Raw genomic sequence first — 16,945 nt, 5'->3', positions numbered from 1 at the left:
AGTCATGGCCTTGGTTTCACCTTATAAGTCTGTGGTTCCGGTCTTAGCTTGAAAACCCAAAGCTCTGAGCATTCCCAGATGACATCTGTAGTTTTTCCAACACACATTTGGCCTCCTTGCTTGCTTGTAGTGCTTTGATTGTGCAATCACACTTTGGCACATTCTTTGTCCTGTGAAATCTGTACATTTTCAGCTCAGACATCTCAAAAATCATCATTGAAGCATTTTTATCAGGGTGGCTTATCGTAAAACAGAATCACTCTCACCGACATTTCTGGTAACCAGGAGGAGGAGAATGACAACGAGGAGGGGGGAATGTGTAGTGGAAGGAGGGCTGGCCTTGTTATTGGATAGCCAAGTTTCAAGTCCTGCCTGCCTTTTTTGACTTATTGAAGAACCTTAGGCTTTTAGGGGCTCAGATTAATCTCCTGTAAAATGGAGAAAATAGTATCAACCTTGCTGTTGTTGGAGGTAATTTAAGGGTTAAGTAAGTGGACTCCCTATGTTTTGTATAAATATATATGTGGTGTGTGTGTGTGTGTGTGTGTGTGTGTGTGTGTATGTATGTGTGTAGTGGTTGTTCTAGTGTAGCGGTGGGAGTGGTATAACCTGATTGTGTGTTTAAGGAATCTCAGCTCACTTTTAAGCCTTCAATAAATCACACACATACTCACAGATGTACACAACATGCTTGCACGCACACATAAACAGGCCCCATGCACACATGCACACACGTTCCTTGGAAACCTCTACTTTTGATAAATAATTTGCTTCGGAGGTTGGCCCAGACTACGTGTCTATGAATTATTCCTCAACCCCCCAAACTGTCTGGGAATGTTTGAACTGGGTTCTGTGCTGATATCCATAGAGGCATTCCTCAACTTTCCCTTTTCAGCCATCAACTGGTAGCAGGTACAATCAAGAGATGACAAATTGTTGCTAACTTCTTCACTAATATCTGAGGACATAAATCATTCTGAATCCTAGTTTAGGGTATTTGGAAAAAAGAAATATTTCCCTCCAACTCTTGGAACACTTCCCTGTTATTGCAGCATTCATGTTGTTTCCAAAAAGACTTTAGCATAGGCCTTTTTTTGGCACAGTGAGAAAAGATACAGTCCTTTCCCTTATGAGGTCTCTATGCCAAAATATTGGTCACCGGCTTCTTAGCACATTTAGTAAATGGCTTGTTGCCTTATAATTATGAAATGGAACCTCAGGCAATGTATTGGAAAATAAATAAAAAAAGATAACTCCTTCCTGGAACAAACTTTGCAAATTTGACTTGTCATTTAGCTATTGATATATCGAACTTCGTTTTCATTTAATTACTCAGCCAACTGATTAATCAAAATATTTATCAATAACCCACTGCCTTTTGGGCACTGTCAAAGTGCTGGGAATACAATGATGAACATGACAAAGAACATGATTGTCTTTTATGGAGACTGTAGCCCACGAGTTAAGAAACAAGGTGCAGGCAGCATGGCGGCGGGGGCGGCTGAGGCGGTGGCGGCTGTGGTGGAGGTCGGCTCAGCCCAGCAGTTTGAGGAGCTGCTGCGCCTCAGAGCCAAGTCCCTCCTTGTGATCCATTTTTGGGCGCCGTGGGCTCCACAGTGTGCTCAGATGAACGACGTGATGGCAGAATTAGCCAAAGAACAGCCTCAAGTTTTGTTTGTGAAGTTGGAAGCTGAAGCCGTTCCTGAAGTATCTGAAAAATATGAAATTAGTTCTGTTCCCACCTTTCTGTTTTTCAAGAATTCTCAGAAAATTGACCGATTAGATGGTGCACATGCCCCAGAGTTGACCAAAAAAGTTCAGCGCCATGCATCTAGCGGCTCCTTCCCACCCAGTGGTAACGAGCATCCTAAAGAAGATCTCAACCTTCGCCTGAAGAAATTAACTCATGCTGCCCCTTGCATGTTGTTTATGAAAGGAACTCCTCAGGAGCCGCGCTGCGGTTTCAGCAAGCAGATGGTGGAAATCCTTAACAAACATAGTATTCAGTTTGGCAGTTTTGATGTCTTCTCCGACGCAGAAGTTCGTCAGGGCCTCAAAACCTACTCCAACTGGCCCACCTACCCCCAGCTCTATGTTTCTGGAGACCTCATAGGAGGACTTGACATAATTAAGGAGCTTGAAGCATCTGATGAACTAGATACAATTTGCCCTAAAGCTCCCAAATTAGAGGAAAGGCTCAAAGTACTGACAAATAAAGCTTCTGTGATGCTCTTTATGAAAGGAAACAAACAGGAAGCAAAATGTGGATTCAGCAAACAAATTCTGGAAATACTAAATAATACTGGTGTTGAATACGAGACATTTGATATATTGGAGGATGAAGAAGTTCGGCAGGGGTTAAAAACTTATTCAAATTGGCCCACGTACCCTCAGCTGTATGTGAAAGGGGAGCTCGTTGGAGGTCTGGATATTGTTAAGGAACTGAGAGACAATGGTGAGCTGCTGCCAGTGCTGAAAGGAGAGAACTAGGGACTGTTACGCTTGGTGCCTGACTGCTGCAGGAAACCTTCATCACGGCGGGGCCGCTCACGACTCCGTTCTCAGACTGCTGCGCACCCAGTTAGGCTCGGTGTATCCCACCAGCTCGTGCTAAATACATGTATGTTTTGTTTGTTTTTCATCAAACCAGAATGCAATAAACATCTTCAATTCCAATTAAAAAAAAAAAGAAACAAGGTGCAAAGTACTAGGGGGCAAGAAGTATAGGGCACTATAAGAACACAGGAGAAGGACATTGCTTCTAGAGTTGTAGAGAGAGCAAGCAAAGCATAAGTTGGGATCTGAGATTGATTTAGCGTGGATGGGTCCTGAGTGGAAGGGAGCAAGTGGACATGGGTGAGGCTCTAGAGAAGAGGCAGGGCCAGATCATCAGTTCTCAAAGACCTTAAAGGCCTTTGTAGAGAGTTTGATTCTACTCTGAGGCACTGGGGGTAATCTACAAAGAAGTATAAGTGTGTGTAATGTGGAAGGAAGGTCAGAATTTTGTTTTAGAGAGATCAGTCTGGTGATGATGTAGAGTATGGGTTAGAAGGACTTCAGTCTGGAAGGTGGGAGGATATTTGGGATTTGGTGCTTGATCGCTGTCAGAGATGCTGGTTAGCCTCAACATGGGCAGTGGAAATAGAAAGGAGTAATGGATTGAAAACATTATTTAGTGGGTAGACTCAGTAGGACTTGGTAACTTATTACATAGAAGAAAAGAAAGAAAACAAGGATGATGCCAATTTTTCTAACTTAAGCAACCAATTATATATGGTGGGGCCATTTTCTGACATAGGGAGCATAAGAAGAGGAACATCTTTAGGGGAAAGAGTGAATTTCATTTTGGACATGTTGAGCTTGATGTGTCTCTGAGATCAAGTAGAGACGTGGAGTACACAGCGGGGGGATACTCAGGTCAGAAATTCTGCAGAAATATCAAGCCTGGAAATATGGATTTGGAAGTTGACATACAGCCCATAATTTCAGCCATGAGCGTTCATCCACTAAAAGGCTGTGGAATGAGAATTGGACCAAGAGCAGATCTCTGAGGGATGGGATATGTCAAATATGGGCAGGGGAAGAGAAATGGCCAAAGGAGAGAAGGGGCAACCAGAGAAGCAGGAAAAAAATGGGAGAGTGGGGTGCAGGAGAGTGGGGAAGAGAGGATTTCAAGGAGGTAGTGGTCACATGTGTCTAGGGCAAGTTAGAGGTCAAGGGAAACAGATGGAAAGTTTCCTTTGGAATTTATAAGAGGAGGGGTGTTTATCTTGGCAATAGCAGTTGAAGAAGAATATTGGTGAAGGAAGCCATACTTCAGTGGGCTGATGAGTGAGTAGGAGATGAACAGGTAGACAAATGTGTGAGGACAGTGAGACAGGGCAGTAGCTAGAAGGGCACAGGAGAGATTTAGACTTCTTTTCTTCTTTATTCTTTCTAGTTAACTTTTTAAAGTTAGAAGAGGGTTGGGAGTATTTAGATGCAACTGAGAAGGAGCCAGTAGGGAGAGGTCAAGCTATGAGAGGGATAACTGAGATGGAGAGTCCCCTGAGAGAGAGAGGAAAGTTCCAGACCACCTGTGGGGGAATTAGCCCCAGAATGGGGGCAACTGTTCTATAAAAAAGAGAAGGGAGGATGCAGACAAGTTGGTAGTTTTGGTGGCTGAAAATACAATTTTTCCTGTTCCTGCCTCCTCCCCCAAATCATGGACCTTGACTCTTAGCTTTATCCTCCTATTTATATATTATTTTACAATGCATGGATTTATCTACCTGGGTAGTTCCCCATGTGTTTTAGGCCATCAGCTGGTATCTTTAATGACTCAAATACAAGTTCTGGAGCGCTGAGCATCTCTTTGTCCTGTAAGGAAGTGTCTTGCCTTTGCTGAATGGGTAGCCAGGGATTAGGGCAGAGCCTGTGGCCTCAAAACAGAACAAAATGAGATGAGGGCCTGGCCTTCATTCCTCTATGGTCTAAAGGGCTGTGCAAATCAGTCACAGATCTTACTCAGCACTTGGTGCAGGCTGGTGCTTCATCTTTCATTCTTTCATTCTTGAAAAATACTTCAAGAGTTATTTTCAGCTCACTAAGGGAAGGGAGTCTAGGTTAGTTTATTTACTTTTTAATTACTCAAGCAGTTTGACACCATGGCAAATATAAGACTTCTTAGGAATAATTTGCTTTTAAAATGAATTTGGTTGGCTTGGCTCTAAGTGGATTTATATCTTAGGATAAGACTCTCTCAACAGCAGTGGCACTGGGGCAAATAATTAGCTTCTGTTCCCTATAGAAATACTGTTTTTATGTGTGAAGTTGGGCTACAATGAGTATTAAGGGCAAATGTGAATGGGGAAAAAGATACCACGGTGTGGCCACAGTGTTCAGGAACTGTTGTGGAGGAGAAACACTAAGCCCCTTAGGTGCTGTCATCATCAGCTAGTGGACTTACCTCCTTTTTTCCATCTCCCTATTGGATAGTTTGGGCTTCACCTAAAATGTGTGGTCCAAGTGAGCAGCTGGATTGTCCAGCTCTTGGGGCACTTGGCCCCTGGGAATCTGTAACCAGGGGAGAAGATTTTTTCTGGTTGTTGTCTCTGAGAGGGCAGCCATGCCTTGGGGCTATTCTCCACATGATTGGATTTGATAGATTTAGTAAATCTTTGAAGGATCCTCCACAAGATGCCAGAGAACCACAGATAACTGATGAGCTTTTAAAAATTCATTTCATTATTTACAAGTCTTTGCAATATATGGACTCCTGTACATATGTTTTTCAGGGCAGCGTTCATGTTTATTTCCTGGAAACCCTTCAGGGCAAAGTTTCCTCATAACAATGGCTCACTCCAGGCATATTTATATGTGTCCATATATGTCCAAGTGTGGCACTTGGACAAAAGACAAGGGACTATCTAGGGGAGACAATGTGGTTTCCATGGGAGTAGCTTCTGTGAAGAAGTTGGAAACTGAGGAAAGGTACTACTGTGAGGAGACTGAACTTCATTTCAGTCCTACTTGATAACCTTGTTTAGGTGAATTTAGAAATGGTTTCTTTGCAGGGTCAGAGTTCCTGAGGAGCTGGAAGCAAAAGCAGGCTCCATGTAAACCCAAAACATGCAGGGCTGTATGTTCAAATTCTAGCCTGCCTAATTCTAGCATGCCTATGGCAATGAGCCAAGGAACTCTGTGGTAGGCCAGGTTTTATTTAGTAGCATGACTCTTATCCTTAAAATTTGCATGAACTCTATAGGAAAGAACATAGTAGTCATTTCTCATGGAGCCAAGTAGGAATTTTTTTAGGGGGAATAAATAAAACCCAACACATCTTTTTACTTAATTCTCAATAATCTAAGAGGTTAATCCAGCAACACTGTGGTTCCTTGAGAGGTTATCGGAGAGGACTAAGGTCTGAGAAGCCTTCTTTGTGACTCAAACAGGCCTTGTCATGAGCACAATACTTAAATTCTCTGCCTTTGGCTTCATCCTGGCCCCATAGTTCCTCAGGATCCTTCAAAGATTTACTAAAATGCTATTGAGAAATATTATTAGTCTTTTTATACATAAGAAGAACTTCGAAACTGGTGGTTCTTCCCAAGAAAGTCTTTATATATGGAAACCAAGAGCTTTTCCTTGGTGGACATTCCATTTGTTGCTTTAAGTTCCAGGTTGTTTATCTGGTAACTGAGTTATTTATTTTCATTTTTTTCTTTGGCATGTTTATGATTGATTTTGTAATTTTCTTAGTGTTGATTATTCAGAGCTACAGTAACAATTTTTAGAAGTTAGGAGGTCATTTTACAGCTCTTCTCACTCTTGCCTTCTAGGAATTACATTAACCCATCCCTCAAATACCCTGAGAAGGAAAACATGGCAGTTCATTAGAACCTCTCCTTCATACAACTTTAGCTTCTTTGGAAGACTTGTACTGAACATGATTAAGGGCCAGTGCTTTTCGTGAATGTGGTCAACTAGAAGACTTTCTGATGTAAAGGAGATTGGGAAAAGTTGGCTGCCATTTCATGACTCAATCCATGATGCCTCATGAACTGTCTCCTGGCAGCCATTCAGCATTAGAGCTTTTGATAGAAGAAAATATACTCAAAACATAAGTCTCTCAACTCATTAGCTAGAAACATTGACTATCAGAGTTTACAGGAGGTCTTTTGCATTTTTCATGGCCAGGGCTCAGTGATGAGGGTATAAGGCAAAGTTTGAGTTACAGAGGAACTGTGGGATCAGGCAGTAATCTAGTTATAGGAAACCCATAATTCAAGGCAAAAACAGAACTTGCAATAAGATCAACTTGTTCTGAACTGATGAACTCTTCAACTTCTCATTTTCCCTTTAGAGCGTGTTTGAACTGAGAGTCAGGGGTAGGTTTGACCCTACCACTGGAGAGTAAGTGGCCCAGTGGTGAGGGTTAGAGGTAAATAAATCCATATATTGCTCTAATCAATGGGTTAATTTTTTTTAAAGATTTTATTTATTTGACAGAGAGAGACACAGTGAGAGAGGGAACACAAGCAGGAGGAGTGGGAGAGGGAGAAGCAGGCTTCCCTCTGAGCAGGGAGCCTGATGTGGGGCTCCATCCCAGGACTCTGGGATCATGACCTGAGCCGAAGGCAGACGCTTAACGACTGAGCCACCCAGGCACCCCTAATTTTTTTTTTTTTTATGGTGTGGACCCATTAGCAGCTGAAGAAGCCTATAGTGCCCTCAGAAAAATATTTTTTAAAAATATTAAATAATGTATGTAGAATTGCAAGGGAGACTTCTTTTTATTGAAAAATAGTCGCTAAAATAAAAAATGTCATATAGCAATATATTTGCCTTTCGTTTATGCATTAAATGACAAGATCTACCGTTGGATCCATAATTTCAAAATAGTGATCCATAAAAATGGTATTCTGAGATTTGTGTAGCAATTGTAATGTGATGTGTGTGTGTTTAAAATGTTTGAAAGTTTCATGCATTCACAGAGGGAAGACACTGAAGACACTGGAGAAAGGTGGCCATCTACAAGCCAAGGAGGAAGGCCTTAGGAGAAGCCCTGCCAACACCTTGATCCTGGACTTCGAAAATTGTAAGAAAATAAATTTCTGTTGTTTAAGCCACATAGTCTGGTATTTTGTTATGGTAGCCCTAGGAAACTAAGATTGATGATACCTTTTAAATGTTATCCTCATGGTTTCACTTCTCAGCAGTCTCCAGGTCCCTTTCCTCAGTCCAGAAGATCAAGATACTGGGAGAAATGACCTCCTACTTGTTAGAGCAGTGGATCTTTTTGGATAGCGGTTGGGCTTCAAGGATTCTTTCTCTTTTGTGGGTGTATTATTTCTTCATTTTTTTAAAATTTAATTTTATTATGTTACGTTAATCACCATACATTACATCATTAGTTTTTGATGTAGTGTTCCATGATTCATTGTTTGCATCTAACACCCAGTGCTCCATTCAATACATGCCCTCTTTATTACCCATCACCAGGCTAACCCATCTCCCCACCCCCCTCTAGAACCCTCAGTTTGTTTCTCAGAGTCCATAGTCTCTCATGATTCATCTCCTCCTCTGATTTCCCCCCTTCATTTTTCCCTTCCTACTATCTTCTTCTTCTTCTTCTTTTTTTTTTTAAACATATAATATATTATTTGTTTCAGAGGTACAGGTCTGTGATTCATCAGTCTTGCACAATTCACAGTGCTCACCATAGCACATACCCTCCCCGATGTCTATCACCCAGCCACCCCCTCCCTCCCACCCCCACCACTCCAGCAACCCTCAGTTTGTTTCTTGAGATTAAGAATTCCTCATATCAGTGAGGTCATATGATACATGTCTTACTCTGATTGACTTATTTCGCTTAGCATAATACCCTCTAGTTCTATCCACATTGTTGCAAGTGGCAAGATTTCATTCCTTTTGATGGCTGCATAATATTCCAGTGTGTGTGTGTGTGTGTGTGTGTGTGTGTGTGTGTGTGTGTGTGTGTGTGTGTGTGTGTGTGTGTGTATCACATCTTCTTTATCCATTCATCTGTTGATGGACATCTTGGCTCTTTCCATAGTTTGTCTATTGTGGACATTGCTGCTATAAACATTGGGGTGCACATACCCCTTCGGATCACTGCATTTGTATCTTTGGGGTAAATACCCAGTAGTGCAATTGCTGGGTCATATGGTAGCTCTATTTTCAGCTTTTTGAGGAAACTCCATACTGTTTCCCAGAGTGGCTGCACCAGCTTGCATGCCCACCAACAGTGTGAGAGGGTTCCCCTTTCATGTTCATCTTTTTGCATCTGCTGATGCATGTATTTTTGCTGCCCATCATGATCCCATGGAGCCATACCACAAGCCCCTGGACTGACCCCTGGATAGATTCGAACTGCCACACAGCCCGCCGCCACATTTCAGCAGGGAGGAGCCAGAGCGGTCATCGTCCTATTCCCTAACGGCAGTTAGGATTACTATTCCAGGCGGAGGAATAGTAAGGGACAGGCGGGGCTATCTAGACCTCATACAGGAATTCAGTAAAGTGGCAGGATATAAAATAAATGTAGGAGGGTTCCCCATTCTCTGCATCCTCGCCAACATCTGTCATTTCCTGACTTGTTAATTTTAGTCATTCTGACTGGGGTGAGGTGGTATCTCATTGAGGTTTTGATTTGGATTTCCCTGATGCCGAGCGATGTTGAGCACTTTTTCATGCATCTGTTGGCCATTTGGATGTCTTCTTTGGAAAAATGTCTGTTCATGTCTTCTGCCCATTTCTTGATGGGATTATTTGTTCTTTGGGTGTTGAGTTTGATAAGTTCTTTATAGATTTTGGATACTAGCCCTTTATCTGATATGTCATTTGCAAATATCTTCTCCCATTCTGTCGGCTGTCTTTTGGTTTTGTTGACTGTTTCCTTTGCTGTGCAAAAGCTTTTTATCTTGATGAAGTCCCAATAGGTCATTTTTGCCCTTGCTTCCCTTGCCTTTGGCGATGTTTCTAGGAAGAAGTTGCTGCAGCTGAGGTTGAAGAGGTTGCTGCCTGTGTTCTCCTCTAGGATTTTGATGGACTCCTGTCTCACGTTTAGATCTTTCAACCATTTGGAGTCTATTTTTGGTGTGGTGTAAGGAAATGGTCCAGTTTCATTCTTCTGCATGTGGCTGTCCAATTTTCCCAACACCATTTGTTGAAGAGACTGTCTTTTTTCCATTGGACATTCTTTCCTGCTTTGTCAAAGATGAGTTGACCATAGAGTTGAGGGTCTATTTCTGGGCTCTCTATTCTGTTCCACTGATCTATGTGTCTGTTTTTGTGCCAGTACCATACTGTCTGATGATGACAGCTTTGTAATAGAGCTGGAAGTCCGGAATTGTGATGCCGCCAGCTTTGCTTTTCTTTTTCAACATTCCTCTGGTTATTCGGGGTCTTTTCTGGTTCCATACAAGTTTTAGGATTATTTGTTCCATTTCTTTGAAAAAAGTGGATGGTATTTTGATAGGGATTGCATTAAATGTGTAGATTGCTCTAGGTAGCATTGACATCTTCACAATATTTGTTCTTCCAATCCATGAGCATGGAACGTTTTTCCATTTCTTTGTGTCTTCCTCAATTTCTTTCATGAGTATTCTATAGTTTTCTGAGTACAGATTCTTTGCCTCTTTGGTTGGATTTATTCCTAGGTATCCTATGGTTTTGGGTGCAATTGTAAATGGGATCGACTCCTTAATTTCTCTTTCATCTGTCTTGTTGTTGGTGTATAGAAATGCCACTGATTTCTGTGCATTGATTTTATATCCTGCCACTTTACTGAATTCCTGTATGAGTTCTAGCAGTTTTGGGGTGGAGTCTTTTGGGTTTTCCACATAAAGTATCATATCATCTGCAAAGAGTGACAGTGTGACTTCGTCTTTGCCGATTCAGATGCCTTTTATTTCTTTCTGTTGTCTGATTACTGTGGTTAGGACTTCTAGTACTATGTTGAATAGCAGTGGTGATAGTGGACATCCCTGCCATGTTCCTGACCTTAGGGGGAAAGCCCTCAGTTTTTCCCCATTGAGAATGATATTCGCTGTGGGTTTTTCATAGATGGCTTTTATGATACAGAGGTATGTACCCTCTGTCCCTACACTCTGAAGAGTTTTAATCAAGAAAGGATGCTGTATTTTGTCAAATGCTTTTTCTGCATCTATTGAGAGGATCATATGGTTCTTGTTCTTTTATTAATGTATTGTATCACATTGATTGATTTGCGGATGTTGAACCAACCTTGCAGCCCAGGAATAAATCCCACTTGGTCATGGTGAATAATCCTTTTAATGTACTGTTGGATCCTATTGGCTAGTATTTTGGTGAGAATTTTTGCATCCATGTTCATCAAGGATATTGGTCTGTAATTCTCCTTTTTGATGGAGTCTTTGTCTGATTTTGAATTCAAGGTAATGCTGGCCTCATAAAATGAGTTTGGAAGTTTTCCTTCCATTTCTATTTTTTGGAACAGTTTCAGAAAAGTAGGTATTAATTCTTATTTAAATGTTTGGTAGAATTCTCCTGGGAAACCATCTGGCTTTGGACTCTTGTTTGTTGGGAGATTTTTGATGACTGCTTCAATTTCCTTAGTGGTTATAGGTCTATTCAGGTTTTCTGTTTCTTCCTGGTTCAGTTTTGGTAGTTTATACATCTCTAGGAATGCATCCATTTCTTCCAGACTATATAATTTGCTGGCATATAGTTGCTCATAATATGTTCTTATACTTGTTTGTATTTCTTTGGTGTTGGTTGTAATCTCTCCTCTTTCATTCATGATTTTATTTATTTGGGTGATTTTTCCTTTTGATAAGTCTGGCCAGGGGTTTATCAGTCTTACTAATTCTTTCAAAGAACCAGCTCCTAGTTTCATCGATCTGTTCTACTGTTCTTTTGGTTTCTTTTTCACTGATTTCTGCTCTGATCTTTAGTATTTCTCTTCTCCTGCTGGATTTACGCTTTATTTGCTGTTCTTTCTCCAGCTCCTTTAGGTGTAGGGTTAGGTTGTGTATTTGAGATCTTTCTTGTTTCTTGAGAAAGGCTTGTATTGCTATATACTTTCCTCTCAGGACTGCCTTTGCTGCATCCCAAAGATTTTGAACAGTTGTGTTTTCATTTTCATTGGTTTCCATGAATTTTTTAAATTCTTCTTTAATTTCCTGGTTGACCCATTCATTCCTTAGTAGGATGCTCTTTAGCCTCCATGTATTTGAGTTCTTTCCAACTTTCCTCTTGTGATTGAGTTCTAGTTTCAAAGCACTGTGGTCCGAAAATATGCAGGGAATGATCCCAGTCTTTTGGTACCGGTTGAGACCTGATTTGTGACCTAGGATGTGATCTATTCTGGAGAATATTCCATGGGCACTAGAGAAGAACATGTATTCTGTTGCTTTGGGATGGAATATTTCTGTGAAGTCCATTTGATCCAGTGCGTCATTTAAAGTCTTTATTTCCTTGTTGATCTTTTGCTTAGATGATCTGTCCATTTCAGTGAGGGGGGTGTTAAAGTCCCCTACTATTATTGTATTGTTGTAGATGTGTTTCTTTGCTTTTGTTATTAATTGGCTTATATAATTGGCTGCTCCCATGTTAGGGGCATAGATATTTACAATTGTTAGATCTTCTTGTTGGGTAGTCCCTTTTAGTAGGATATAGTGTCCTTCCTCATCTCTTAGTACAGTCTTTGTTTTAAAATCTAATTTGTCTGATATAAGGATTGCCACCCCAGCTTTCTTTTGGTGGCCATTAGCATAGTAAATGGTTTTCCATCCCTTCACTTTCAATCTGGAGGTGTCTTTGAGTCTCAAATGAGTCTCTTGCAGACAGCATATCAATGGGTCTTGTTTTTTTATCCAATCTGATACCCTGTGTCTTTTGATTGGGGCATTTAGCCCATTTACATTCAGGGTAACTATTGAAAGATATGAATTTAGTGCCATTGTATTGCCTGTAAGGTGACTGTTACTGTATATTGTCTGTGTTCCTTTCTGGTCTATGTTACTTTTAGGCTCTCTCTTTGCTTAGAGGACCCCTTTCAATATTTCGTATAGGGCTGGTTTCATGTTTGCAAGTTCCTTTAGTTTTTGTTTGTCCTGGAAGCTTTTTATCTCTCCTTCTATTTTCAATGACAGCCTAGCTGGATATAGTATTCTTGGCTGCATATTTTTCTCACTTAGTGCTCTGCATATATCATGCCAGTCCTTTCTGGCCTGCCAGGTCTCTGTGGATAGGTCTGTTGGAACCTAATGTTTCTACCATTGTAGGTTACAGCCTCTTGTCCCGAGCTGCTTTCAGGATTTTCTCTTTGTCTCTGAGCCTTGCAGTTTTACTCTTAGATGTCGGGGTGTTGACCTATTTTTATTGATTTTGAGGGGTGTTCTCTGTGCCTCCTGGATTTTGGTGCCTGTTTCCTTCCTCAAATTAGAGAAGTTCTCTGCTATAATTTGCTCCAATATACCTTCTACCCCTCTCTCTCTTTCTTCTTCTTCTGGGATCCCAATTATTCTAATATTGTTTTGTCTAATGGTATCACCTATCTCTTGTATTCTGCCCTCGTGATCCAGTAGCTGTTTATCTCTTTTTCTCAGCTGCTTTATTCTCCATCATTTGGTCTTCTATATTACTAATTCTCTCTTCTGCCTCATTTATCCTAGCAGTTAGAGCCTCCGTTATTTATTGTACCTCATTAATAGCCTTATTTATTTTGACTTGGTTAGATTTTAGTTCTTTTATTTCTCCAGAAAGGGTTTCTCTAATAACTTCCATGCTTTTTTCAAGCCCAGCTAGTATCTTTATAATTGTCATTCTGAACTCTAGTTCCGACATCTTACTAGTGTCCGTTTTGATTAGGTCCCTGGCAGTCCGGTACTGCCTCTTGTTCTTTTTTTTTGAGGTGAGTTTTTTTCATCTTGTCATTTTGTCCAGAGGAGAACAGATGAATGAGACAACAAAATGCTAACAGGGTAGCAATGACCCCAGAAAAATTCACACTAAACAAATCAGAAGAGACCTGAAACCAGGGCAAAAGAAAGGGAAAGAAAGAAAAAAGATAAAAAATGATCAAATATGATCAGGCTGGTGAACAGATCAGTGCCACACACTAGATTTTGGGTGTATTTTGGTCTGTTAGAAGAAACTGCCTCCCAGAATTTTAAAGAAAGAAAAACTTATATATGTACAAAAATAAGGGTAAATACAATGAAGGCATGGAATATGACTGTAAAGATGAAAATTATAAAAGATTTTATAAAAGGAATTGGTAAGATGAGAAATTGGTTGAAAAAAAGAAGAGAAATTTAAAAAAAAAAGGGAGAGAATGTGATCAGGAAAGATACTAGAACAAAGCCATACACTAGAGATTCAGGGTGTATTTTGGTCTGTTAGAAGAAACTGTATCCTGAAATTTTAAAGAGAGAACAACATATATATATATATATACACACACACACACACACACACACACACACACACACACACATATATATATATATACCAAAAATAAGGTTAACTACAATGAAGGGATAGAATATGACTCAAAAAATGAAAAATAGAAAAGATTTTTAAATAGGGATTGATAAGATGTTGGTTGAAAAAGGGAAAAAAATTAAAAAAAAATCGAAAAAGAAAAAAAGAAAATTAAAAAAATTATCTTTGAAAGACTAAAGAATCAGGGGAAAAAAAGCCATGGATTCTATGTGCTGAATTCCCCTAGTGCTGGCGTTCTGCCGTTCTCATTGATCGGTAAACTTGGTCTTGGCTGGCTGTTCTTGCTGATCTTCTGGGGGGGGGGGGCCTGTTGCCGTGGTTCCCAAATGTCTTTGCTGGAGGCGGAATTGCCCCGCCCTTGTCAGTCAGGGCTAAGTAATGTGCTTGGGTTTGCTCTCGGGAACTTTTGTTCCCTGCAAGCTTTCCCTACAGCTTTGGAGGACGACATTGAAATGGCGGCCTCCCAATCTCCGCCCCGGAGGAGCCGAGAACTCGGGGCCCCGCTCCTCAGTGCGCCCCCAGAGAAAAGCAGTCAGTCACTCCCTTCTCCCCGGTCTCCGGCCGCACTCCGTGCTCACCCGGCCTGTGACCGAGCGTTTCTATCTCTGGCACTCGGCCCCGTGTGGAGTCTCCAAACCCAGCAGATCCCTGCGGTGCGCTCCCGCGCCACTCCTCCCGGGGGAGGAAGGGGAGTCTCCCCGGCTCTGCCGCTTGTTGGGTCCCTGCTGGAGGAGCAGTGGCCCGACTGGGCCGCGGATCACAGTTTATGGCAACCCCGAGCCAAGAGCCGGCTTCCCCGCTCCGATATCTGGGAGCTCTGCCGCACTCAGGCACCCCCGGTCTTTCTGTGACCCCGAGGGTCCTGAGACCACACTGTCCTGCGAGGGTTCCACCCCCCACTTAGCCACTGGAGCGACGTCCCTCAGTGGAGCCGACTTCTAAAAGTTCCGATTTTGTGCTCCGCGGCTCTATCACTTGCCAGAAGCGGCCAACGGAGGCCCCCTCCCCTGCCTTCTATCCTCCTGAATATCGCCTCGGATTCACTTCTCCGCACGTCCTACCTTCCAGAAAGTAGTCGCTTTTCTGTTCAGAGAGTTGCTGCTATTCTTTGATCTCCTGTTGAGTTTGTAGGTGTTCAGAATGGTTTGATACCTATCTAGTTGAATTTGTGGGACCAGACAAAATTTAGGTCTCCTACTCTTCCGCCATCTTGCTCCTCCTCCTTTTCTGTATATTTTTTAAAACCAACATTTCCTGTTGTGTATGCTTGGGGACACAGCAGAACCTGCTGGATAGCAGAGAAGTCCTGAAGAACATGGAGGAAGCCACCTTTCCCACAGGCTGTGGACCTCTATTTCGCCTTCCCCCTGGCCTTCTGCATCTTCATGGTGCAGGTCATCTTCGAGAGGTAAGAAGGGCTGGAGCGCTCCTCCCCTCCCCCTACATACACTCTCTCTCTCTCTTACACGCATATACGCACTTATTTCTTCATTTTTCTAGCAATAGGGTCCAGAACTTCCACAAGATTCTCAAAAATGTATGACTTCCTGAGAGTTTGTAACCACCATTTTAGAACTTGTTGTATATTCTGGGCTTTTCTACCTTGGCTCCAGCTGGACATAGAGTGTACCTAAGGACTACTGCCCATACCTACAAATGAAATTGTCCATTTATGCAGTATTTATGAGTGAGGCTGCTCACATGCTCTGAAAAATATATAAAAGCCCAGAGACCAAAGTGAAGGCATTTATTTAGGTGTATGTTAGGAATAAGGTATGGTGTTAGGTATAGAGATGTATAAGGAAGCATAAAGGAATATCCCTAACCTCGTATGTTGGGAGAGCTTCAAACTTTGACATTTTCTGAGTTTCGTGACCTGTAGCATGTCCTGCCTCTTTTTTGGCTGAGGTCAGACAGTTAAGCTCTGATGTACCTGACCCTGTGAATGGCCATGAGCTTGCCAAGCCTGTGGCCTCGTGTGGGTCCATGGAGCCCCACCATTTTCATGGGAGTATCTTTGTATGAGCAGCCTCATAAGTGGGTCTGCTCTCAAAACAGAACTGGGAGAGAAAAGAGAGAGAGAAAAGAAAAACACCAATGTGACAATACCAAGTGCTGATGAAGATATGGAGCAACTGGAACTCTCATATATTTGTGTATAGAAATGCCAAATAATGTAGCCATGCTGAAAAAAGTTTGGCGTTTCATATAAAATTGAACATACATGTACCATATGATCATCAACCCCACTCCTAGGTGTTTACATAATGGAAATGAAAACAGGTTTACATTTACCTGTATGCAAATATTTAATGAAGCTTTACTCATGATCGCCTGAAAACGCAAACCATCCAAATGTTTTTCAACTTGTGAATCTGATAAACCATGGGACATTCATATATTGGATTGGTATAGCAATAAAAAGATGAGCTATTCATGTTCAAAAAGGCTTGGATAAATTACTACTGCTTTGTGTTAAGTTAAATAAGCCAGACTCAAAGAACTACATACTGTACAATTCCATTTATGTGACATCTAGAACAGGTAAAATAGGGACAGAGGCCATCGGTAGTTGCCAGAATGAGGGTAAGGGGCAGATTTGGCCACAAATGGGTGTTACTAGGAGTTTTTTTTAGGTGTATCCTGTTTTTGGTAGTGGTTACATGACTATAGGCATTTGCCAAAACTCACAACTGTAAGGAGTTAATTTTACTGTATGTAAATTTTAAAATTATAAAAGCAAATAAGAAAGTAGCTGCTGGCTGGACCAGAGCTTATTTCAGAGCCAAGAAGGGAGCTTGAGGTCACAAGGGGACATTCTACTCGCTACTGCATATTCCACTGGCTTTCGCCAAACCCTTGGTGTGGACAGGCTGTGGGCAGAACATGGCCATTTTCAGGATGAAGGAGCCCTAAGGTTTGACTCAGGGAACTAGAAATAGAGATAAAT

The 16,945-nt window shown here is 41.6% G+C and overlaps 1 protein-coding gene across 1 annotated transcript; it reads left to right on the top strand.

The window, feature by feature from the left end:
* Window positions 1-1,485: 1,485 nt before the first annotated feature.
* On the top strand, window positions 1,486-2,692 carry LOC113909610 (glutaredoxin-3-like). Its single transcript, XM_035728090.1, has one exon. The coding sequence runs from the start codon at window positions 1,486-1,488 to the stop codon at window positions 2,488-2,490; it is 1,005 nt and encodes a 334-aa protein (XP_035583983.1). The 3' UTR covers window positions 2,491-2,692.
* Window positions 2,693-16,945: the final 14,253 nt, after the last annotated feature.

This window comes from Zalophus californianus, chromosome 6, assembly GCF_009762305.2.
Source record: "Zalophus californianus isolate mZalCal1 chromosome 6, mZalCal1.pri.v2, whole genome shotgun sequence".
Taxonomy (NCBI): Eukaryota; Metazoa; Chordata; class Mammalia; order Carnivora; family Otariidae; genus Zalophus; species Zalophus californianus.
The sequence above is the reverse complement of the archived record's forward strand: the minus strand, read 5'-3'. Positions and strand labels throughout refer to the sequence as shown.

Coding starts and splice junctions, on each gene's coding strand:
- LOC113909610 (XM_035728090.1), top strand. CDS start 1,486: ATGGCGGCGGGGGCGGCTGAGGCGGTGGCGGCTGTGGTGGAGGTCGGC.